Source organism: Aphanomyces invadans (assembly GCF_000520115.1).
Source record: "Aphanomyces invadans strain NJM9701 unplaced genomic scaffold supercont1.13, whole genome shotgun sequence".
Taxonomy (NCBI): Eukaryota; Oomycota; class Saprolegniomycetes; order Saprolegniales; family Verrucalvaceae; genus Aphanomyces; species Aphanomyces invadans.
Window position 1 is genome coordinate 330974 of NW_008580158.1, and position 20800 is coordinate 351773.

Genomic DNA, 20800 nt, shown 5'->3' on the forward strand with positions numbered 1-20800 from the left:
GATTCGAAAAATGCACGAAAATTCGCATATTTGTTGCACAAAATCCGCAAATCTGACGATTTTTTTCCACTAAAAATATCCTGGGAATTATAGGGGGATCATCACATCGACAGGTCCCGACTTCGAAGGCATCGAAAGCATGCTCGGGCAGCCACTGCCATCCATCCACCAAGACGTCCTTGTGAGGGCGTGGCTGTGTGCAGGGGCGCTTGCCCGACTTCAGTGAATCCTGGATGCCATTGATGAATTCGCTGGACTATGATGACATACGATGAATTCGTTGGACTGTGGAAATGTTATCCGGAATGCTGAATTGGCCGATGGCGACGACGATCCCAGACTTGATCCGGGTGACCGAAGCGGTGCTGGATCATGATGAAGCCGTGGCCCACGTAACGCATGCGAGTGCTGGCGGCATCTCGTCCTTCATTGGAACGACGCGCGACACCTTTCAAGGTTTGTCGCTGTCTTTCACCACCCGTCGTCATGGTTGCATGCGTGTGTAGGCAAGAAGGTCGTACACCTCGAGTACGAAGGATACGTCCCAATGGCGGAGAAGGAACTCCGCGCGATATGCACGTCGATTCGGACATCGTGGCCGGGAGTCGTGGGAATCGCATTACTTCATCGGCTGGGCGTGGTCGCGGTCAAGGAAGCGAGTGTTGTGATTGCAGTCTCATCACCGCATCGACGTGAGGCCCTCGAAGCAGTGGCATTCGCCATCGACACTCTTAAAGCTCGCGTTCCAATATGGAAGCTCGAAAAGTACGAAGGAGACGATCGCATGTGGAAAGAAAATCCAGAATGGCGGCAGACGATGGTGCCGATCTCGGCGCTTCTGTCTCAAGCGAAATCAACTGGCCACAACCTGGCAACGTAGTTCGCACAGACTGTAAGACGTGTAAATAGTGCTAGATCTCTTCGAAGGATCCGACGTCCACCGACGCGCCACGTAGGAGGGTCTCGTCCGCAAGGCCCCACACGTCGAGCACTACGAGCACCTACCGTTCGATTGCTCGCTTACCAAACTGTTCAGAAAGGATATGGAGCAGATTACCTTGTCAACTTCGGTCGAATACACCCGGGCGAGGCGAGGGTGGCTCAGGATGGACAAGCCCAGATCCATTATCCACGCGACAGCGGCTGGGAAGGCCATCCCGATGGACGGCTGTCCGTCCGCCTGAACGGCACAATGAGTGAGGCCAACGACGAGAGCGACGGAACCTCGCAACTGCCCAAACTGGACAAGAATCTCTCCCGAACGATATTTTCGTTGGCCAGGTCGGGGACGATGTGAAGGTGTTGTAGCCATGCCAGCATCTTGCAAGACAGCACACACGTCAACGAGGTGTCTCTTACATCCTAGTCCTACCTCGCGGAATTGTAGGCGCATTGTCGTGGGTTCGCGCCGCCGTGCGGCACCTGGGCGCGCTACACGCTCGAAGAATGGAGTCTGGTTCCAATATCCATGTGGAGTGCCTTACCAAAATGGCTACACAACATTTTGATTGCTGGTAGTCTCCGGAATACCAAGCGACGTAGTTGAGGCGGCCATTGCGCTTCCTGACCGGATGGCTGCACCTTGTCCGCGTCGATCCTACAAATCCCAAGATTGATTGAACGGCCACGCGGGATGCCGTTTATCGCACGTTCGACGGGCCGACGGAAGCAGATAGACCATAACGACGTCCTGGATTGGGATGGTGGACGCGCCAGGCACATTTGGGTCGTCAAAGTGGGCGAGAAGGCCATAGAACTATCAGAGAATTTTTGAGTTTTCTAGCCCGGCAGCTCTGTACCTGATGGAATGCCAAGCCCGTTGTGGTCGACCCAACGCTGCGAAAGGCATTCATGATGCGTTGGTGAGACTGGCACGGCAAGAGACAATCGCGGCACAGGCGCTGCACACCGGGCCATTCCAACACGTCGTGTGGCGCCTTGTACGCAGCATAAATGGCGTACAGAACACGCCAAAGAGCTTTTGGTCGCGCTAGCGGCACACGGAGCGCTTCGAAGCGCTCGCGACACTGCGTTTCGCTTGGGTCCGACACGAGCGTCGCAATATCGCTCCATGGCACAAATCGACCCGTGGCATCGAACAACTTGAATGTCGAGAGATGCTCCCAGAGAGCCTACGAAGCACGACCTCAGCCCACGTTGCGGTGGCCGGGATCGTACAAGTTGAGCTGCTAAGTCTTGATTCGGCTGTTGAAGCATTTTCGAGATTTCGTCGGGGAAGTCCTGCTCGAGCTGTTGGTCTTGATTTAGGTGTGAAGCGGTGGGAAAAGAGCCCACTTTGGCTTTCGACGTCGGGCTTTCCAATAGAGCCACGCTGCCGACTGGCGCTATGGGACGCCACTCAGCTGGAATCGCAGCTCGGCTCGCCGCCTTTCCTACGCCGCTGTGTCCTTGTTTGGATGAGCGACGTCGGAGAGGGAGGACAGATTCGTTTATGTGATCGATTGCCACAGAGCACTCCAACGAGTGGGTTGGGTGGTCAGCGGCGTCATCCGCCACACTTGAAATCGCGCTGTCAACTGCAGTTGGACGTAACAAGGGCTGCGGCGTCGCGAGAGAAGGCGCAAACGCGACCTTGCCTTCCGCACTGTTGGCTGGTGTGGTGTCGTCGTGGGTCAAAAGTGCAATGGATCGCGGTAATGCCGACTGCGTCGGGAGTGGCAATATCGAGGTTGTCATGTCGTCGTGGGAAATGGTCGGCGACGATCGCGCGTTCCCCACATTTGCTCGATTTGGCTTGGCCTTCAGGTTTGCATGCGACGACAGCCATGTCATTTGCCGTGCGGGCGACGTCGACTTGCAAACGGCATGTGCGTTCGAGGTCGAATCAACGTGGACGTCCAAGTGGGACACAGCTTTCGAAGGCGAGCGTGCTAGTGGCACAGCGGCGTCGGCATTTCGACACGGACTGGATTTGGTGTCGCTTGGAATGGCCATGTTGGTGGAATAAACTCTGTCAGCCTGACGCGCGTCGTGCCTTGAGTTCACGTGGGCGGCGGCTATCGCGTGCGCCACGACACTTGGAATGGCTGCTGTGCCGGACGTTGCGGAGTCGTCTGCGGCGGTCAGACAGGTGAAAGCTTGTGTGGTGGAAAGCTCTTGAGCTTCTCTACTTGCACGCAAACCCTGTGTAGATGCTACCGATGTTGTAGTGGCACGAATCTCGCTATGGGGTTTTGAAGTGCTTGTGGCCGTCGCAGCGCAGGAGGCTAGCACGACAACAGCTTCCTGTGCGTGACTAGGGGCCGTCTCGTCGCTTCGCAAGGCGTTCAGGTCGCGACGAAGGCCTCCTTTCAGCCGAAGGGCCACTCGTACAGCCAGCACGGCGACGCGAAAACTGCCACAAGTTGCATCGTGTCGCCTGGAAATCGCCTCGACGCAGCGAAGCACTTGGGTGGCGAGGCGTTCCAACTCGTGGCGATGATACTTGGTGGCTGCGCCTTCAACAGATTTACTCATTGCACTCACACAAATGGGGCGAATTGTCGTGCGTACCTCCCGATGCCGGCCCGAGGAACTTGAGCTGGGAAAAGATGTGGCAAGACAGCGCAGCACTGAGCAACTCGATGGACGCGCCGGCTTGCACAGCCTAGCGTTTGTCAGCATGCTCGACGATCAGGTGGTTGGATTCCAGTATGTGGATGCTTCACCTGCACGATGCAACGAAACAATTGCCACACGATGCGGCGGTGAAGCGGCGGCAAGTGAGTCAGCGCAAGATGAAATTTGTGTCCGTCGGGGTCTTGGCACAGCGAGTACATTTCCTCTGGCACCAGTGCGTCGGTGCGATGTAAAATCTACTCAAGCACGTGACAACGCACTCGACGGTCGAATCGTACAGCTTTGACGACGCCTGCTACGTCGTGCAAGGGGCATTGATCAACTGCAATGGAGTTGTTAGCGAGGAGCATTTGAACATTCGAGGTATCTGGCTGCCGCAGAAACAAGTCTTGTTTGGGGGCATTCGACGCCAGGATGTATGCCAGAAATCGTTCTGTGTCCTGGACGAGTGAGGGACTCCACGTACGACAGCTGCTGCGTCGACGATGGCCAGGGGCCGGGGTCACGACCCTCTACATGAACGAATTTGGTGACGAGTTGCGCACCGTAAGCGATCGTGACAACGCACAGATTTGCCTCCAAAGTCGAGGGCTCGGAAGGTTCCAAGAAGTCGCGTGCACATATTACGCCGCAACCCAACTGTGCCTGACGAACATTGCTCAGTGAAGCGAGCGATGAAGTCATGGTGGCCACACTACCCTGGAGTGTTTTGGGATTTTCCGACGGGCGACAGAGATGCACGCCCAGGTGTACAACAAGGCCTTCTTCGGCCACCATCAGTTGCATGCATACCTAGTATAGTCCCCCCAAACCATTGATTGAGACATAGCATGACACGTGGGTTTACCTTGTCCATGAGGAGGCACAACGCTTGGAGGAGTTTGGCATGAGCACTTGGCATAGCGTTGAGCTCGGTCTGGACTGCCGCAGTAAACGCTGCAGCATGTGGTGCTTGCACCGCAGACACTAGCTTATCGTACGCTGGATAAGGTAGCAGTGGCGCATATTGTGTAGCCAAAACCTGCTCGAAGTGGTGACCTGTGTGTTCCTTTGTGACAACGGGATATCCTTACATGCCGCACGACGAACGACATGGAACGGGACGAGAACGGCTTAAGGGATGTCGGGTGGGTGCCGGCGTACACGTGCTCCAGGAGGGTTTTCCTCTCGGACGGTCTGCCTTCCAACTGGAACAGTTTGGACTTGTGGGCCTTGTGGGCTGCCAAGTGCTCGACAAGGGCGAGAAGCACAGTGCATTGTGCCGATGGCAGACTCGGTAAGAGCGCTGTGGAGGGTGGGTCCACTGGTTCAAGTAAGATCATTCACACGTATATGCCCCAACAACGTACCAGCTTGTGCCGCCTTGCGCCGGGTGAACATCGGCGCTGTAACTGCCAACCGTTTCACAATCCCACACGGATGCAGACACGAACTCAAGCACGATCCCTTGGCCTTTGGAGCTTTCTAACGCATTACACGCTCGCTCGCGGTCGTGGATGGAATCCCCGTCATTGCTGGTACTAGGAGTTGCAGTTGTGCACCTTTCACTCTTTCAGGCGATCATGAACCTTCCTTTCTCGATCAGGCGATCTTGCAGCGTTGAGTCTGTCTTGCACACGCGTCCCTGTTACACGAGCACGTAGTAAAGCCGCTGACTGTGCCACGTACAAATGCTTACGTAGATGCACTTCATGTGGTGTGGCTCTTTATGCAGGTAGCCAGCGGTTCGCCATGCGCTCAAATTTATCTGGTCAGGCCAAAAGTCTTCCGCATAATGCTATCCGTACCGCTTTGGCTTGATCGGAAAACCCTATTTCGAAAAGCCCTATCTAAGGCGACTAACGACATTTTCCCAGACAATGGACGACAGCGGCGGCAAAGGCCGCGGTTGTCGGCTTCACCGGCTGGTGCGGGTGCTGGCTCCTTGTGGCACACACAGTTGATCAGTCCGAGCGAGTGTGCTTCCACCACAGATATACAGTAGGTGGGAGATGCGGATGTGGCCGCCACGGACGCATCCAGCCACCTCGTCCCACGACAACGACGACAACAGGAGGACATACCACGATTAAGTTAACGAGATGTGCTTCGATGTGACGAAGCGGGGGGCGGGGCGGCGGTCTGAGAGATCTGTTGTTGGATATCGTTGCTTTGAGACAGGAGCCGCACGAGCATTGACTGGATTTCTTGCTGCGTGAAGTCGCGCGGGGGAGTGACGTCGGCAACTCGCGGCTCCAGGATCAAGTTGTGATTGCTGTACATGGTCGAGTTGGTGTCAACGTCGTACGCTTGATGGCGCAGGAGCACAGGAATAAATTCGGCCGGTTCTGGTTCGTCAACGACTTCGGTTTCGTCGATCGATGTGGCTAGCCGCTTCAAAGTGGTGTCGCTCTCGAGACTCGACGGGACGTCTCCCCCTCGGCGCGGATGCAGGATGATCGAGTCGACGTCGATATGGTGGCGGGAAGAAATGCTGCTGCTGTTGTTGATGGTCGCCGGATCGACCGAGCCAGATCGAGTACGAAGGCACTCCATGCAAGCCATGATCGCAACCATTTTGTCCTGTTTCACGAGCATCGTGGACATGGCACAATGCTTGCATATTACTTCGCCGCAGAGGCGGCAATGGTGCTTGCGAAGGAGCATGGAAAATTTGCGGCTGCACACTTGGCAAATGTGGCGTTTCGAGTCCGACACCCACTGAGTTCGCGGCTTCAGTTCGTCGGGCGAGATGAAGAACTGCTGGTGGTGGTGGTGGTTCGCCACGGCATCGGTTGAAATCACGTTGTCCCTGATGCCGGTGTTGGCGATGGCCGCCATCGTCGACATCCGCTCCGAGCTGTCGAGGTGCTGGGTCGCACAATCAAGGTCGTGGCCGCTGGACGATGTGCGATGGACACGGGTCGAGCTACCACTGCTGTTTCGTCGACTGACCTTTCCACCGTCCTCCGACGACGACGGGCGCGTTGGCGCGCTGATGCTTGGAAGTCTCCTCCGCTCAGAGTCGTCCATCTTCTTCATCACGACGTTCGCCAACACTTCGAGCAAGCTCAAGTCGACCCCATTAGGGTGCGTGACTTGGTCCATCACACATACCGTGCCGAGGACGTGGCCGCTCGGCGCACAGATAGGCGCGCTCGCGTAGAAGCGAATGCCAGCGCCTGTGACCATGGGATTCGACTTAAAACGCTCGTCCTGCGTCGTGTCCAGCACGGCCATCGGTTCCTTGGACAAGAGCGCGTGGGCACAAAACGCCACGTTCCGGGGAATTTTGTCCTGGGCAAGCCCAACGCTGGCTTGGAAGCGCTGGTACTTGTCGTCGATTACGCTCACAATGGCAACTGGGCAATGCAGGACATTGCACGCGAACTCGCAGATTGCGTCAAACCCCGACACGTGGTCGACACCGTCGAGAATGGGATAGCTCCGCAGCACCTGGACCCGCTGGGCATCGTTGGCCACGACGGGGGGCTTGGGCCAAGGGTTGGCCCAGTTAAAGTCGAGGATGTAGTCGTAAGCGGTGGTAGCGGTCACGAGCTGCACGGGGTAGTTGTGGCCCGGAAGCAAATTTTCCTCGGTTGACGAAGAAGAGCTGACCGCGACGAGAGCCGTGAAAGTCGCCGGCAACGACCGGGTTGTGCGAAGCTCTTCCAATTGCGACTCGACAGAGAACCCGCCGTGGTCGCCGCACGCAGAGGACGACTGGTTACTCGCTGAGAGCGATGTGTGGCGGAAATGGCTTGCTCGAGGGGACGAACGCTGTGGAGCAGCTGCTGTTGGCATGGCTGCATGGTATTCAGCCTCGACAATCGACACGCACGACATGCAAACCTTGGCGTCGATCACATCATTTGACACTTCGGCGACGTACGCGACAGTGCAGTTACGGCACACAACTTCGCCACACTGCAGCGGCCATGTTAGATGGAGGCGTCGGCATGGAGAAATACGAATAGATACCATTTGGCAATTGTACTTGCGGCGAAACGTGGTAAATGCTTTCGTGCACTCATGGCACGCAGACGTGGACTTGAGAGGGGCGTATAGGTGAGGGAGCATGAGCTGGTCCTGTCGAAGGATGCGCGGGGCCTCGTCCGACGCTCCATCCACGAACACCTGGTTCATCGTGCCCATCGACATTGCGAGCGTCATGGCCGCCGCGTCCTGCAGACGTAAAATCGGAAATGCTTCTCGACACGAAACTGCCCACTAACGTACTGCATGGCGGGACACCATGGGTAGCGTACAGTTTCATCGATTTCAATGCATTTATCTCTTTTTATTGATTATCGAAACACCAAATTTAGTATACTATATATTCTCTAAGATCACATATGCATGCTTTAGGTTGTTTTAGTTTTCTTACCTAAATTCGGACCAGGTTCAGGCGATATGACTGCTTTGTCGTTTAACGTCGAGTACGTTTTAGTTGTCCACCTGAAAGTGTACCAAAGTGCGTACGTTTAACATTTAGCAGGTTGTTTAAGCATTTAACGTGTTAAACGCGTCAGCTGGCTCACCCTTCTCCGCACAGTGACAAGAACCACGTGGGCAGGACCCACCAAGCTGACACTCGCTTTCTTCAGCTGAAAGATCGGGTACCAGCCGCAGCGTCCTGGTGTTTGTTCCGAGGGCTCTGGTCGCGCTGCGTCCAGGCGGTGGTCTGGTCTCGAACATCGCGAGTCGGCTGCGTGCTTTCTGAATCGGCAACATGAACGCGTGAATCGACATCAAAAGCACTTTCCTTGGAAGCTGGTCAGTTCTTCGGTAGGGTATTTCGACATTCCAGCAGCAGATGGGCTCCACCAAGCGGGGAGGGTTCACGCTGGCCGAAGCAACATACAGGGAGGAGGACGGCCTGTCCGCCGACGTACACGACGCTACCATAAAACACGGCCACGGAGACAACAGAGATGCCCCCGTGCTTTGCAGAAGGCGGGAGCTCTGGCCGACGGCGTGAGTCCCAGAAGCGGGCGATACGACCACCGTCAAGACCGTCGTGGTTGAAATTGACAAAGTTTTCATTTCACACACCTTAAGCAGGATTTGTCATAAATGTACTGCATTTGGATTTCTTTAAGATAGCTCGAATCGTTGAGTGGTTTGCACGGCCATGCCATACAATCGACCGCCACCCGAGCGGCAGTCACGGCAGCCCGACCGGTTCTACTCGACGGACCAGGCCAATGCATACCATTCGGAAGCCAATGGTATCATCCAGAAGGAATTGACGGAAATGGCGCGGTCGTTGTTGCCTCCTTGCCTCGACACGACTCCCATGCTCGACCTTGGATGCGGATCAGGCTTGTCCACACAGCATCTTCCACTGCATTCTGTCGGTATCGACGTCAGTTTATCCATGCTACAGCTTGCGCAAGCATCTCATGCGCGAACGCAATCGTCGTACGTGTGCGGCGCCGCGTTCTCGTTGCCGTTTCGCGCGCAATCGTTCGACCGCATCGTGTCCATCTCCATGTTGCAGTGGCTATCGCACAGCCAACTTACCCGGTGCTTGGAAGAAGTGGCTCGCATTCTCACACCTCATGGGTCGGCGATATTTCAAGTCTACCCGTTCGATGCTGCTCATGCCGACGAAATGCTGATGGCTGCCCGTGGTGCCACCAACACGACACCCGTCCTGGTGGCAGATTTTCCGCACGCCAACCGTGCTGTCAAGTGGTTCCTTTGTATGAATGCATCCACTTCGCTGCCGTGTGCATTTGGTCGAGACAAGTGCCCATTAGCTCGTCGGTTCGACGGGACGTGCGCCTATCGGTATCGTCAAAGGCAAGGGTTACATTTTGGCCGGCTCGTTCACGAACACGTGCAATACGCATGGCATGCGTACCGCAAAGTCGTGCGAGAGATGCACCTGGCCGCTCAATCGAACGCACTACTCGATGCGGCATTGCCAATCAAGTCGCCAAGCCGCCATCACAAAGAACGGCAAGTTTTCCCCAACGAAGAGCGGCTCGTCCGCAAGCTCGTTGAAGCTTTGGCCAAAGACGACAACGCGATGAAGAAGTTGACGTTGGACGACTTGAGGAACAACGCAGATATTGTCGTCGACCTCATGCACGCCACGTTTGTCCCGTTGGCGAGTTCGACGGCTGGCCACCAATAGATCATATCACACCGAGCACGAGTGCACGGTGGCGCCGTGGCTGGGCATTTGTGTAGATGAAGCGCTCTGAATGCAATGCCTAGCCGTCATCTCCGCGCCGCAACGGAAGTGATGTCGAACTGAATGTGTCGCAGTCGACTTTCGTCGATTGTCCTTGGGCGAGTTAAGCGAATTTCGACACGCGGTGCTCCATTCAAGATACGACATGCAGCATATCCTCAGGCGTTGTGACGCTTATCGTCGGCCGCCGCCTCTTTCCAACGGCGCGCGCGACGTACTTTGAAGCCATGCTGTCCTCGGGACAGTAGCAGCCCGATGCGCAAGGCAGATGATGCTCTATACCGGCTTTCATCCATGATACTCGATCGCGACGGAATCGAACGAGCATTCTTCATCGACTTGGACGATAGAGACGTCCATATCGACCATGTCTTGAACGCATCCATGACGTGGTACTGCATGAGCTTGCGAACTTGAAATCCATCCATGTCATTCGCATGACGCGGCACTTCAGATAAAATCCCCTTCGAACATTGGGGGAGATGTGGGACATCCATCGCTGTGCCACCTAGCTTCAAGCAATTCGCGGTGTTGGCCTTGCAGGAGGCTCTCGAGGTTTATTACATCTGCACATTCCTTCGTTCCATCGAGAGGGCTCGACCCGAGAGTCGCAGCCACGACAGCATTGACGTAGCGGGGGCACGATTCGAGTTGCGGAAGCGTGACGTGCGATGGAGTGACCTAGACCAGTGTACCACGCTGGGAATGGCGACGCGAAAGTGTTCGCATGGACATCGTCGGGACCATCCTGGCCTTTTGATTCCATCCTGAACTAACCTTCTCGAGGGGCCCAAGCACAGCGATCTCCACAGCGCCGTTCTTCATTCCATCGCTCGATCCACTGAAGAAGTCGGGTCGGTCCCCTATGTAGCCCTCCTGATTGCCCAAACTACAAACTGCGACACCTGCGGGAGTGAAGGGTGACTTCACACGTGAGTTTTGTCGAAACACCGCCATTTTAGCTGGGCCAGAGGACCCCTCTGTACACGTAGCAGTGCACAGATTCGGCCAAGGACTCCTCGCGCAAGGATTCCACTCGAAGGTGGCTCGGATACACAAAGCACTGCAGTTCTTCTTGGTCTCGTGAACGACTACAGTCACCTCGACGTTGGCGCCAGACTGCGGACAAATGAACTTCCGAGCATTCCTAATTGCCGAAGCGCTTCATCGCAGCTTCAGCCATGAGCTGGCGCTTGTGGTTGTTCACGCACGCAGTCGAGCAGTAAATATACGTGAGTCGCGAGAAAGGTTTCGCCCCGGACGGCTGACCGCACGCCGCGCATGCTGATTCCTTTGCGCGTCGGGCCGCCGCTTCGGCAGCTGCTGCTGCTTCAGCCCGCTTTGCCTCGGCTTCGATGGCCTTGGTCTCTTTCTTGCGCTCGGCCGCTCGCTTCTTCTTTTCCTTCGCCTTGGCCTTCTTCTCTTCCTCCATCTCGTCGGTCAATGCGTCTGGGACTTTGGCCACGACATAATCCCATCGGTCGGGTGCGTCAGCCCTAAATCGGCGAAATGCGTTGCGACCTTCCTTGGACGTTGTCAGCAAGTATGGCACACGTTGGCGAGCATCCAGCGCGCAAGGACTCGCGCCGTGTTTGAGAAGCAGATCAATGGCTTCCACGTGATTCATTTGCGAGGCGACATGCAGTGCGGTCCGTGCAGAGCCATCGGTGTGCGGCTCGTCCACATTGCCAGCGGTAAGCAGGACCAGCAGGGCATCGACGCCGTCTCTGTTTTCCACGGCTTGAATAATTAATGGTGCTGGGAGTTGCGGAGGAGGCGGTGAAACCTTCAAACCTTCCGATTTGGTCTCGTCTTCGGCTGGTGGCGCCTTGCTGCTTTTCGAACGTCGTGACGGAGGGGGAGTGGCTGGTTTGGCAATTTCAAAATCGGACGCCCGATACGGGGAATAGTGCACACTCCCCAGGACAGATCGCACGCGGCATACCTGTTTCCAGTCACTTAGACAAGATTACGATGCGCAGCCGTACCTCGTCGTACGTGGGTCGGAGGGTGCCAAACGGCACCAAACGGAGTCGGGGGTCTCCTGCCGCGAGCCCTGTTTTGTCGAAGAAGTGGCCACGCGACGTCTTGGCCGATCCCAAAAAAATGCGATCGCAGCCTCGCAATTCAGCCGACCACGACAGCATCAGGTCCACGATGTCTTGTTGCAGCGCCATCTCGTTGTACCGGCGCAACTGGGCGCCTGCCGACTTGGCTTTCCCAGACGACGAGTCGTGCGCTGACTGTGAACCGCCTTGCTTTCGACGAGTGGTGTAGCGCTGGAACGCTTTGTGCACGAGAACCTTGTCCTTGCGAAAGACAGCGCCGGCAAATCGACCGGCGCGGAAGAGGAGTACGGCCCACTGAAACGATGACGACGTGAGGGACGCTACCATGTCCATCGAAGCTGCCCATGAGCCTTTGTTCTTGTCGTTCCATGTGGAGAATGCTGCATTGTACACCTTGTACACCAACTTCGAATCGGTGAATGCTTGAAGGGGTTCCTTGGCAGCAAGGACTGATCCTTCGTCGTCATTGTCGTCATCGTCGTCGCTGCTCAACGAAATGTCCAAAGGATGAGGGGGCTCTTCGTCGGACTCTTCCGATTCCTCGCCGTCGTTCGAAACACGCACGGCCCGTTGAGGTCGTGATTGCGCCGTGGCGAGAAATTCTGCAAACTCGACGTCCGTCACGCACTCGAGACCCTTGGACTTGCGTTTGAGGTTGTACACATGGAAGTCACTCTTGAAGTGAGCTTGTTGAGCCTTCACATCGACAAATTCCAATCGGCACGTCCCACACGTGAGGCCGCGCACGTCGGGGCAAACTGGCACAGGGGCCAAATCCGTGACTGTCTCGTCGCCAGTTATTTCCGCTTCAGCGACCGCGGGCACCGGGACATCATTTGCATCCATTACTCCATATACCGGTCGCCACTTGGCCAACTCGGCGGCGCTGACTTGCCACAGAGGTATCCTGCCGTATTGCTTCTGCATCTCGCTAGGCGATGGGATAGAGAAATGGAGAGCGACGACAGGTTTGATCAAAGCTATTTGATTGGCTGATCTGGCACATGGACCTTCATTCTCTGTCAGCGTTCCTCGAAAATTCCGTTGAATCAACGGTTGCCATTCACTCTGCTTTGGTTGTGTTGGGTTGTGATGGCTCCTTCCACCAACCTCACGGAGGCCACGGTGGCCGATGCCGCCGCAGCTATACCCCACTGCGGGTGTCAATATCGCACAGCACAGCTCGGTCAATGCCAGCTGGATGAACGGACTGACAGCGCTTCAACTGTTCGTCCCTTGGGGGAAATCTTCACCATGGAGTTGCATCTCGTCACAGCAACCACACCCTAGCGTGCAGCTCTTGAACCGGATGAAGTATCGGCGGCGATACGGCTCTGCCTATTTTGTCCATTCCAGACCGTCTTGTGGAGCAGAAATCGTGCAGGAGTGCCGCATCTTGGGTCACACACGTAAAGGAGTTAACGTTGGGTCCAATGGACGAAGGGGGTCTGTATGCGTGGCTACACATTATAAGAAACCTTGTGGACTGACGGAGGTGAATGCGAGGCCCGTGCCTGCATCATGCATGATCCATGGTCTATTTGAGGGCGAAGGGCATCGCAGAGCGCCAAAAATAGCTTGGATCACGCGCATTCCACAGCGTTGGGTGCCGTCGTCGCAGTCGAATGTACTCTCTGGATGTAAAACGTTTGCAGGAGAAGAAACAGCGCGATGCGGCAATGATGAACAAGAAGCTGACAGACGATTCGCCCCGAACAAAAGAGAGTCGCATCCAGCGGGTCTATGGCAAATCCACGTACGTTTTATACTGGGTTTCACGTCTGCCCCGGTCCTGACATCGCTCTAGGGATGGCATGTACGAGGAGTACAATCACCGCGTGAGCAGCTGGGCTACATCTACATTGGAGACGCCCCCGGAGTGGAAAGCTAGCTACGGTCACTTGACCACCGCCGTGACGAACCCAATGTACTGCAACCACGATGTGGGACAACGTCGACAACTGTTCCCATAGGGTGTGGCCCCGCGAGCCCCACAAGGAGCTGGGGGCGTCGTTTATGGACGGAGGGTTCGTTTATCGTTCAGTGTTGGAAGTAATCGTGGCTGATGCATCGTGGTCGAACTAGAAAGTACTCCCCCCATGGCAAATATCGAGGGGGGGGAGACTGCCTGCAGTCCCCTTTGCCACCGGAGCCTCGCAAACCCGTCGTATGAGCACAGTACCCTGGTCTCCCTGCAGCTTGACGTCTTGACGCTAGTTTGACCACGGCACATATCATGACCCGATTGATTCGCCGTTTCGACGACGAGCCAAGGGCAAGGAGATCCAAGGCCCGTTGCGTTACAATACAGTCGTGCGAGAGTACCCCGATGTGCCCCACGACTTTGACAGCACCTGGACGGAGCCAAAGCCTCTTCCGCAGTGGAGATTTCCCGACCCGTCCAAGTGGTGTGGCGGTGAGTTTGGTGTAACATTCAACTCGCGAGACACCGCGACGGCGCTGTTTGACGGGATCGGTACGCAAAAGCATGCCCCGTCAATTGCCGCGACTGAACGATACGTCCTTCCTCGCAAGGCGGCCACCCCACCGTCGCCTCTGGTATGTCATGCGATGGTCTATCGTTAACCCCTGACGGGTCCATCTCTTCGTACAGAAAAAGGGATCCAGCCACAGCCCCATTCCGCGTGCCAAGTCGGCCCCCGTCTCGCATGACAAGCTCTACATGAACTCGATACTGTCTGTCAACACTGAAGCTAGCCACATCGTCCTGCGCCAGTTATCCCCTCATAAGAAAACAGCCCACTCAGACAGATAATCCCGTGAAGCGAATCCTTCTAACGGGAACGTGACAGACACTCGTGTGGCTCATGACACTTGGATCGATTATGAGCAAAAGGTAAGCAGCTCAATCTCGTAGTACAGCGTCGCATGCGGCGGGATAATCGGTGGATATCCATGTTCACCATAGCCGAATGACGGGGGCAATTCAAGTCTTGCAATTTGGCCCTTGCTCATCTGGTGCACATCCCAAAGTAGAAGTTTTCATGACTGCGAGAGCTGCACACTACCATATCATACCTTTTTAATCCCTTCGTCCCAGCCACGAATGACTTGGCCAGCGCCAACCTAATACAACCCGTTAGTCGAGGGAATTCGGACTCGCAACTCATGCCTTGAACTCAAACGTGCGGCCACGTTCGCGACTAGAATCGAATAGTGTGCCATCGTCCAGCTTGATGGCAACGGCATGACGAGTCCGACAAGATGATGGGTGCCGCAACTCACCTTGCCGATGTAGTGCACTCGTACGGTGTCGCCATCCTTGGGGAAGTTGGTGCCATCTCTGTTGTCATAGGGTTAGAATGCACCCACGGCAGCGTGCCCTCCACATCAGCATACCCTGGTTTGACTGTGGCGAGTTCAAGCGTCTCGGCCGGCGACGGTGCCATTGCTCTTGCCGTCTCGATGTAACGGCCACAACAACGGATATTTACGAATTTTACGAAAACTTTGTATTTTTTGCATGAACAGCGAGTATATTTATTAATTGCTACCGCAAATTGAAGCTCTGTCAGCAATGATAAAAAGGTGATTAGACGCTGACAGGGGGCGGCGCCGCGACCGTCTTGATCTCTTCCAGCTTTGCTCCCTTCGGCGAGACGGAGCCTTGTGGCGCGACCGTCGGCAGCTTTTCCGGCAGTTCATTCGAGATGCCATCCTTGATAATGATCGAGCGGTGCTTGACGAGGACGACAGCGAAAGCAAACTACAGGGGGAGAAAGGACTTGAGAAAACGTGGTGAATGTGGGAACGAAGAAAATGCTGCACGTACGTAAAGCACAAACATAAAGAAAGAGAAGACAGCCGAGGCTTCATCCGAGTGCACAGGTCCCTTCCAGCCATTTTCGCTGAGAGTGCCGTTGTTGGAGCGCTTAGCAAGGTACGCGGCGCCGGCACAGAGCACGCTGAGCGAGAACATGTTCAACGACATCATGATCACGACGCCAATGAAAAATCCGATCGCGATTGGTGTTTGGTACTTGCGCAGGACCATGGTACCACCAATAGAGAGTGCAATGACGAGAAACATCATCCAAATACCAGCAAACCCGAGCGACTTGCTAAACTGCGGGCCGTCGCCGTTGTTGTTGGCAGCAAAGACGATGGCACCGAGGGAGAACATCATGGCGAAGAACAAGATCGTGAACCACAGATGCGTGATAACAAACTTGGGGTTGGCGCAGCATGCCTTTGCGCGTTGTTGAGCTTGTTCGGCAAACACCATGACACAGCGCGATTTATCTACACGAAGGGCGACGAATCGAAGAGTGAGGGACCCAAGGAAGAATAATAGCAACATGCCCCATCCGCCGCCGAAACCACCGCTGATGTTCCAGGTTCCACCCGCGGCAGCGATTGGCGTGGCGGACGTTCCATTTTTCACGGCCGCTCAGTATAGGGCATACCTGACAAGGCGCAAATGCTGAAGTGTCGTGAAAAAAATTCCTCCTTGGCCGAAAGAAATACTTTGATAAAAATGCACTACGTTTACATAAACCAAGGTGACAATTAAAAAGATTACTGTTTGTCGCACAAGCGTCAAAACAGTTCTCTCGGAACTTTTCGGACATGGAATTTTTCGACGTCTTCGTCAACAAATCGTAGAATTCTGCAATGATTTTTGGAAATATTCTTTGATCTTTTTGCAAATTTCCTGGGTTATTTTGCCCGTGGATGATATATCGAGCTTGTCACTATTCCGACGGCTCCATCATGAACCTGATTGGTCTAGAGTCGCGTCGGGAGGTTGTGAAATTCAGCACGTAGACCGCGGACGTAGCTGCCGCAGCACGCTGCAAGACTCGCAGCCGATTCAGCTGCATGGAGGTAAGCTGACTGTTGCACATCGTACATGCTGCGAGGAAGGGATGCAGAGATGCACCAAACGTCGATGATACATTCAACGGCCGATGCATAATGTTCGATAATGGCAGCCGTTGACACGCGTGTGTTGGCACTCTTTGATACTTGGAAGCGTGGAGGTGCGGCACACCCACGATGGTCACAACCCTCGCTTGTATGTTGGTTGCCCTACAGACCCTCTTCCTTGCCGCAGGCGCGTCGCCAGCGCATCGACATGTTGTCCATGTCAGAGTGAATGACCGGACAATGGCGTGCAGTTTGGAGGGATGCCTTTTAGTTTGCAACATCGACCAGATCATGCTCAACGTGTGCGCTGCATTCCATATCGACGCGCAGTCTTGTGTCTTTGAAGGCTGCGACCTCGTGTGCAACGATGGTGCGACAAGGCACGACCTGTGCAAGAAAACCCATCTTAAAGGTGCCAGACAGCTCTCGGTGTCCACTAGGCAGCTTGGCGCATCCATCTTTGTAGACGATGCGCCGCCACTTTGGCCAAAGGTAGCATGAGCGACCTCCCACGTCAAAGATGTCTTATACCCATCTTGGTATTCAGGGTCAAATCTGCTACAAAATTGACGGAGCTGTCAACGTGTCCGCTGTAAAGTCAGCGTTGGCGCATTGGGAAGCCAGCACGCCGCTTCGTTTTTTTTCATGCCAAGACGATCGGCACGATTCGTGCTGTGCGCCGTGCGGAGACTACTTGCACTTTCAAAATGGCTCTGGGTGCTTCTCGTCCGTGGGGTACATTCCAGGACTGTGTGGGTCGGGCGGTCAACCGCTTGTTTTGGCGTCGTCGTGCGGGGTAGGCAACATCATTCACGAAATTGGCCATGCCGTCGGTCTCGTCCATGAACACCAGCGCGCCGACCGCGACTCGTTTGTGAAGATTTACCCCGGCAACATCGATCCCTTGTACTTGCCAGACTTTGACAAGGGAAAACTCGGCGGCTTGACGGTGTTTGGGGCCATCGACGACGGCACTGGCAACGACGTTGCGTATGCATACGGTAAGCTTGGCTCATGCACGTGCCCGACGTTGACGCGGTGGTCCGTTCAGATTATGACTCGGTCATGCACTACGGCCTCCACGATTTTTCCATCAACAACCTCCAGACTCTCCTGCCCATCACCCCCACCGGGCGAATCCGTGAGGACTGTTTTTATCGCGTTGGACAGCGCAAGGGACTCAGCGTCGGCGATATTCAGATGGTTCAGGGGCTTTATCAAGGCGAAATAGACACTGCTTGATGATGCATTCACACGTGGGTGGCGACACCGACCGCTTTATTCCCATGCGTGTCGAGTCTCGCTCGGATCCAGCACACACGACATTCAAAGTCAGCAGCAGCATGGACAAGGCATCGAATGTATATGGTGGCGAAGGACGGTATTTTGTACACGACCGACTGTCAGCGGTCGTTCTTGCCCAGGGAGTGGCAGGTGCAAAGCAACAAGCCATGCGTTGGATGAGAACAAGGAAATCGTGCCGGGCCGCGGTGGTTGTTTCCACGACAGATCCATGGAGTGTGCAGGATTGTCGTGCGAATGTTGTGGGCTGAATCGTGGACCCCCGTTACGATGGTGCGGAAGCGCCACAGCACCCAGACAGGTTTACATGGACACTTGCACCCCCCGCGCGATATTGTCGTTGCGTTTCTGGTTGGCCGTGTACGTGTTGGACAGGGCAATGCAGCTTTCCAACGGCCCGTGCTTTGCCGCCAAGGAACGAAAAAAGGACCCTCGAGATGTCGTATGGCTGCATATCGTGGTATGCCGCGGGAGGCGCTTGTTCGGGACGAGGCCGCACGTCGCCGTCGTCGAGTGACCCGTCGCCAGATCAATAATATTGGCACAGCGGCATGGACATGAAGTTTATCTTCAAATTTGTAACGACCTGTCAGGTACTTTTTTGACATATATTTCAACTTCAAAAGCAGCAATCCATTGAGCCACCGCGTGCCATGCCGTCACCTTTTTATCACAGACACGGCTATCCACAGCTGGAGCGCCTACCTGGACACCCTGTCGATCCAGACGCAGCCTGGCTCGCACAGTTCTCGGCACAGCACCTTCGTCCGCACGATTCGCCGCCGTCGGCGACCTTGCGTGATGTGCGACAGACGGTGTTGGACTGCCTTCGACGCATTCGAGAGTGCAAGAATCTCCAAGAAGAGATGGACCGATTCGCAGCAACATTTCGCGCTGCAGACGACATCGACGCGGTGCTGCTCACACGTGCAGCACGAGCCAAGCTACAGTACGAACGTCGTCGCGCCACGCTCATCGACACGTTTGCCCAGTTGCGCACCCAGTACACTTTGTTCTTTGAGGACGAAGAACCCTTACGGCAGGTAACGTCCATGGCGAGGCGAGTCCGTCGGAAGAAGCAGTATCGCCGCCGAGCCAAGCAACAACGTCAAATCCATCGCTACGTGCTTGAAAGCATCACGAGGTGCACAGCCAGGCCATACTGGACATCAACTGATGCCTCTTTGTAGTACAACCCACGAAAGGCCAGCGCCTCCTCCGACGCCACACGAAGCCAGCGTGCCTTCTGTAATCCGCTGCTTCCTCTTATCACCACGTTAATTGTCGTGTAGGTGTCGGTTCGCATGCAGCTTGACAACACATGCAACATGTTGAAGTTGCTCCAGCAATTGAGAGCTGCCCGCGGTGATGACGGCGCCGACAACTTGACCGCAGTGGTCAAAGACTTCCTGGCCAGAGTGTCGCACACCCTCCACCCTCCATCAGCTTCATTTGGTCCAAATCGCTCGGCTGAATCAAATCCCCGACACACACAAACGCCGCTAGAGTCGTTGCCGACGAGTCCAGCGCGCCTCCACCATCCATTGAATGCGCATGAAATGACGATGGAGACCCTCGTGGGAGTCAGGTACATCTTGGATCGAGTCGTCAATCATGACCACGTGGTAGACGCGCATGGGACGCATACTTGAGCGGCCGCGGTGGCTCGCGCATTCCACCTGTACGACCGCCACAAATCTTTTCTGCCTGACTAGTTCGCGTAGCATTTTGTGGTCCCGCCAGCGCCATCGTCCAGAGACGCCTCGAGTCCATGGCACGCATATCTGACTCCTACCGAGCGCTCAACGTCAGAGCAAGCTGCATGAAAGGGCATCTTGGGAAGTTTCTCGATGGAAACTGAGGCCAGCATGTGGAGGTAGAGACACGTTGGAAGCGCACAAAGTGGTGTATGTAGTGGAATACATGAATTATCCGCGTGCGATCAAAGTTGGCACCGGTTGCAAATTCCGAGGTCCGACGACTCGGCATTACACAAGCACCGCAGTCCGTAGTTTGAGCGGCGCTGGCATGCCGTTGAGCACTACGTTCGTCAAAGTTGCGGCGAGTTAGGCCACGAAGGGCGGCACACGTTTCGATATTCGACGGCGTGGGAGCAATCCAGTCGCGAAGCTCACCTCGGCCGCTTTTCATGGCAGGCGAATCAAGTGACTGCAGGCTCGGTGCCGAGTCATCGAGATCTCATTGTGGTGTCTTCGAGTCGTCGTGTCGAAATGGCACCCGATGCTGAAAACGTCGACGAGGTGGTGGATTGTAGTAGCATGCAGCAGCATCCACGTAAAATGGCGGCAAGTACCAGAGTCAAATCGAGCACCGCCGACGTACTCATCTGGACTTGGTTGCATGGATTCATGTCGAAGCGAGTTGGGCGAGGAGGGTGCTCAGCTCGTCGGGGTCGTATCATTGCCCTTCTGCCCTGACTGAAAAATTCCTTGACCACTGCACCGGTGGCGCCATCAAGTCTACTCCACCACGCTCGGGATAAAAAGTGGAAGGTGCGGGCACTGATGCACATGTAGATTTATCCCAGCGCACTCGATCGTGGGACTAGCGGTACCGTGGCGGCGAGTCGTGATTTTCATGCAGTCGACGGGACCTGTACTTGACGGCAACCTCGTCATCGAATTCTCCACACTGAAACAACCTGAACCTGTGTGGTAGATAATCCGCACCGCCAACCAAGAAGGTCAACGTTTTTCCACGACGGTGGTGCCACGACCATGGGGTGCGCATTCTGTACAGTTGATGCATTGCAAAG

The 20800-nt window shown here is 55.3% G+C and overlaps 11 protein-coding genes across 15 annotated transcripts; 5 read left to right on the top strand and 6 right to left on the bottom strand.

The window, feature by feature from the left end:
* Nucleotides 1–299: 299 nt before the first annotated feature.
* H310_07081 (hypothetical protein) lies at nt 300–926 on the top strand. The gene is made up of 2 exons (XM_008872373.1): nt 300–456; nt 507–926. Exons 1-2 carry the CDS (start codon nt 306–308, stop codon nt 878–880), a joined length of 525 nt encoding a protein of 174 aa, XP_008870595.1. The 5' UTR covers nt 300–305; the 3' UTR covers nt 881–926.
* On the bottom strand, nt 881–4959 carry H310_07082 (hypothetical protein; the record flags this gene model as incomplete). Its single annotated transcript, XM_008872374.1, has 16 exons — nt 881–1001; nt 1058–1180; nt 1225–1320; nt 1373–1431; nt 1485–1597; nt 1650–1756; nt 1800–2132; nt 2179–3458; nt 3514–3607; nt 3669–3815; nt 3858–4091; nt 4148–4224; nt 4278–4371; nt 4427–4600; nt 4653–4882; nt 4929–4959. 16 exons carry the CDS (start codon nt 4957–4959, stop codon nt 912–914), a joined length of 3282 nt encoding a protein of 1093 aa, XP_008870596.1. The 3' UTR covers nt 881–911.
* A 672-nt stretch (nt 4960–5631) lies between these two features.
* On the bottom strand, nt 5632–7751 carry H310_07083 (hypothetical protein). The gene is made up of 2 exons (XM_008872375.1): nt 7540–7751; nt 5632–7485 (listed from the first exon to the last, which is right to left on the bottom strand). The coding sequence occupies exons 1-2, from the start codon at nt 7729–7731 to the stop codon at nt 5653–5655; spliced, it is 2025 nt and encodes a 674-aa protein (XP_008870597.1). The 5' UTR covers nt 7732–7751; the 3' UTR covers nt 5632–5652.
* A 305-nt stretch (nt 7752–8056) lies between these two features.
* On the bottom strand, nt 8057–8654 carry H310_07084 (hypothetical protein). Its single transcript, XM_008872376.1, has one exon. The coding sequence runs from the start codon at nt 8602–8604 to the stop codon at nt 8062–8064; it is 543 nt and encodes a 180-aa protein (XP_008870598.1). The 5' UTR covers nt 8605–8654; the 3' UTR covers nt 8057–8061.
* A 28-nt stretch (nt 8655–8682) lies between these two features.
* Nucleotides 8683–9984, top strand: H310_07085 (hypothetical protein). The gene has a single exon (XM_008872377.1). The coding sequence runs from the start codon at nt 8693–8695 to the stop codon at nt 9701–9703; it is 1011 nt and encodes a 336-aa protein (XP_008870599.1). The 5' UTR covers nt 8683–8692; the 3' UTR covers nt 9704–9984.
* A 517-nt stretch (nt 9985–10501) lies between these two features.
* On the bottom strand, nt 10502–12796 carry H310_07086 (hypothetical protein). Its single transcript, XM_008872378.1, has 2 exons — nt 11752–12796; nt 10502–11708 (listed from the first exon to the last, which is right to left on the bottom strand). Exons 1-2 carry the CDS (start codon nt 12757–12759, stop codon nt 10911–10913), a joined length of 1806 nt encoding a protein of 601 aa, XP_008870600.1. The 5' UTR covers nt 12760–12796; the 3' UTR covers nt 10502–10910.
* Nucleotides 12797–13408: 612 nt separating this feature from the next.
* Nucleotides 13409–15085, top strand: H310_07087 (hypothetical protein). 3 transcript variants are annotated; one of them, XM_008872380.1, is made up of 7 exons: nt 13409–13588; nt 13640–13759; nt 13806–13859; nt 13918–13999; nt 14050–14308; nt 14368–14391; nt 14447–15085. In XM_008872380.1, exons 1-7 carry the CDS (start codon nt 13458–13460, stop codon nt 14503–14505), a joined length of 729 nt encoding a protein of 242 aa, XP_008870602.1. In that variant the 5' UTR covers nt 13409–13457; the 3' UTR covers nt 14506–15085. The 3 variants fall into 3 exon arrangements, with proteins under 3 accessions (XP_008870602.1, XP_008870601.1, XP_008870603.1); XM_008872379.1 differs by having other exon boundaries at nt 14050–14391; XM_008872381.1 differs by having other exon boundaries at nt 13640–13859; nt 14050–14391.
* On the bottom strand, nt 14653–15277 carry H310_07088. 2 transcript variants are annotated; one of them, XM_008872383.1, is made up of 5 exons: nt 15193–15277; nt 15079–15136; nt 14966–14996; nt 14872–14919; nt 14653–14808 (listed from the first exon to the last, which is right to left on the bottom strand). In XM_008872383.1, the coding sequence occupies exons 2-5, from the start codon at nt 15132–15134 to the stop codon at nt 14677–14679; spliced, it is 267 nt and encodes an 88-aa protein (XP_008870605.1). In that variant the 5' UTR covers nt 15135–15136; nt 15193–15277; the 3' UTR covers nt 14653–14676. The 2 variants fall into 2 exon arrangements, with proteins under 2 accessions (XP_008870605.1, XP_008870604.1); XM_008872382.1 differs by having other exon boundaries at nt 14966–15025.
* An 8-nt stretch (nt 15278–15285) lies between these two features.
* H310_07089 lies at nt 15286–16296 on the bottom strand. 2 transcript variants are annotated; one of them, XM_008872385.1, is made up of 3 exons: nt 16260–16296; nt 15626–16095; nt 15286–15559 (listed from the first exon to the last, which is right to left on the bottom strand). In XM_008872385.1, the coding sequence occupies exons 2-3, from the start codon at nt 16076–16078 to the stop codon at nt 15386–15388; spliced, it is 627 nt and encodes a 208-aa protein (XP_008870607.1). In that variant the 5' UTR covers nt 16079–16095; nt 16260–16296; the 3' UTR covers nt 15286–15385. The 2 variants fall into 2 exon arrangements, with proteins under 2 accessions (XP_008870607.1, XP_008870606.1); XM_008872384.1 differs by having other exon boundaries at nt 15626–16271.
* A 306-nt stretch (nt 16297–16602) lies between these two features.
* Nucleotides 16603–18017, top strand: H310_07090 (hypothetical protein). Its single transcript, XM_008872386.1, has 3 exons — nt 16603–17214; nt 17270–17723; nt 17774–18017. Exons 1-3 carry the CDS (start codon nt 16852–16854, stop codon nt 17962–17964), a joined length of 1008 nt encoding a protein of 335 aa, XP_008870608.1. The 5' UTR covers nt 16603–16851; the 3' UTR covers nt 17965–18017.
* Nucleotides 18018–18594: 577 nt separating this feature from the next.
* Nucleotides 18595–19969, top strand: H310_07091 (hypothetical protein). Its single transcript, XM_008872387.1, has 5 exons — nt 18595–19168; nt 19215–19272; nt 19317–19612; nt 19654–19705; nt 19749–19969. The coding sequence occupies exons 1-5, from the start codon at nt 18678–18680 to the stop codon at nt 19848–19850; spliced, it is 999 nt and encodes a 332-aa protein (XP_008870609.1). The 5' UTR covers nt 18595–18677; the 3' UTR covers nt 19851–19969.
* The last annotated feature ends 831 nt before the right edge of the window (nt 19970–20800 follow it).

What these genes read in the sequence shown, in the direction of transcription:
- H310_07081 (XM_008872373.1), top strand. Translation starts at nt 306, where the DNA reads ATGCTGAATTGGCCGATGGCGACGACGATCCCAGACTTGATCCGGGTG. An exon ending in GACGCGCGACACCTTTCAAG is followed by an intron (nt 457 to 506) that starts GTTTGTCGCTGT and finishes ATGCGTGTGTAG; the next exon opens with GCAAGAAGGTCGTACACCTC.
- H310_07083 (XM_008872375.1), bottom strand. Translation starts at nt 7,731, where the DNA reads ATGACGCTCGCAATGTCGATGGGCACGATGAACCAGGTGTTCGTGGAT. An exon ending in GCAAGTACAATTGCCAAATG is followed by an intron (nt 7,486 to 7,539) that starts GTATCTATTCGT and finishes TGGCCGCTGCAG; the next exon opens with TGTGGCGAAGTTGTGTGCCG.
- H310_07084 (XM_008872376.1), bottom strand. Translation starts at nt 8,604, where the DNA reads ATGAAAACTTTGTCAATTTCAACCACGACGGTCTTGACGGTGGTCGTA.
- H310_07085 (XM_008872377.1), top strand. Translation starts at nt 8,693, where the DNA reads ATGCCATACAATCGACCGCCACCCGAGCGGCAGTCACGGCAGCCCGAC.
- H310_07086 (XM_008872378.1), bottom strand. Translation starts at nt 12,759, where the DNA reads ATGCAGAAGCAATACGGCAGGATACCTCTGTGGCAAGTCAGCGCCGCC. An exon ending in TCCGACCCACGTACGACGAG is followed by an intron (nt 11,709 to 11,751) that starts GTACGGCTGCGC and finishes GACTGGAAACAG; the next exon opens with GTATGCCGCGTGCGATCTGT.
- H310_07087 (XM_008872379.1), top strand. Translation starts at nt 13,458, where the DNA reads ATGTACTCTCTGGATGTAAAACGTTTGCAGGAGAAGAAACAGCGCGAT. An exon ending in CGGAGCCTCGCAAACCCGTC is followed by an intron (nt 14,000 to 14,049) that starts GTATGAGCACAG and finishes TCTTGACGCTAG; the next exon opens with TTTGACCACGGCACATATCA. An exon ending in CCACCCCACCGTCGCCTCTG is followed by an intron (nt 14,392 to 14,446) that starts GTATGTCATGCG and finishes CTCTTCGTACAG; the next exon opens with AAAAAGGGATCCAGCCACAG.
- H310_07088 (XM_008872382.1), bottom strand. Translation starts at nt 15,242, where the DNA reads ATGGCACCGTCGCCGGCCGAGACGCTTGAACTCGCCACAGTCAAACCA. An exon ending in CTCGCCACAGTCAAACCAGG is followed by an intron (nt 15,137 to 15,192) that starts GTATGCTGATGT and finishes CTATGACAACAG; the next exon opens with AGATGGCACCAACTTCCCCA. An exon ending in GAGTGCACTACATCGGCAAG is followed by an intron (nt 15,026 to 15,078) that starts GTGAGTTGCGGC and finishes GTTGCCATCAAG; the next exon opens with CTGGACGATGGCACACTATT.
- H310_07089 (XM_008872384.1), bottom strand. Translation starts at nt 16,153, where the DNA reads ATGTTGCTATTATTCTTCCTTGGGTCCCTCACTCTTCGATTCGTCGCC. An exon ending in TCTTTATGTTTGTGCTTTAC is followed by an intron (nt 15,560 to 15,625) that starts GTACGTGCAGCA and finishes CTCCCCCTGTAG; the next exon opens with TTTGCTTTCGCTGTCGTCCT.
- H310_07090 (XM_008872386.1), top strand. Translation starts at nt 16,852, where the DNA reads ATGGTCACAACCCTCGCTTGTATGTTGGTTGCCCTACAGACCCTCTTC. An exon ending in CGCCGCCACTTTGGCCAAAG is followed by an intron (nt 17,215 to 17,269) that starts GTAGCATGAGCG and finishes CTTGGTATTCAG; the next exon opens with GGTCAAATCTGCTACAAAAT. An exon ending in CGACGTTGCGTATGCATACG is followed by an intron (nt 17,724 to 17,773) that starts GTAAGCTTGGCT and finishes TGGTCCGTTCAG; the next exon opens with ATTATGACTCGGTCATGCAC.
- H310_07091 (XM_008872387.1), top strand. Translation starts at nt 18,678, where the DNA reads ATGCCGTCACCTTTTTATCACAGACACGGCTATCCACAGCTGGAGCGC. An exon ending in GTGCTTGAAAGCATCACGAG is followed by an intron (nt 19,169 to 19,214) that starts GTGCACAGCCAG and finishes GCCTCTTTGTAG; the next exon opens with TACAACCCACGAAAGGCCAG. An exon ending in GTGGCTCGCGCATTCCACCT is followed by an intron (nt 19,706 to 19,748) that starts GTACGACCGCCA and finishes TAGTTCGCGTAG; the next exon opens with CATTTTGTGGTCCCGCCAGC.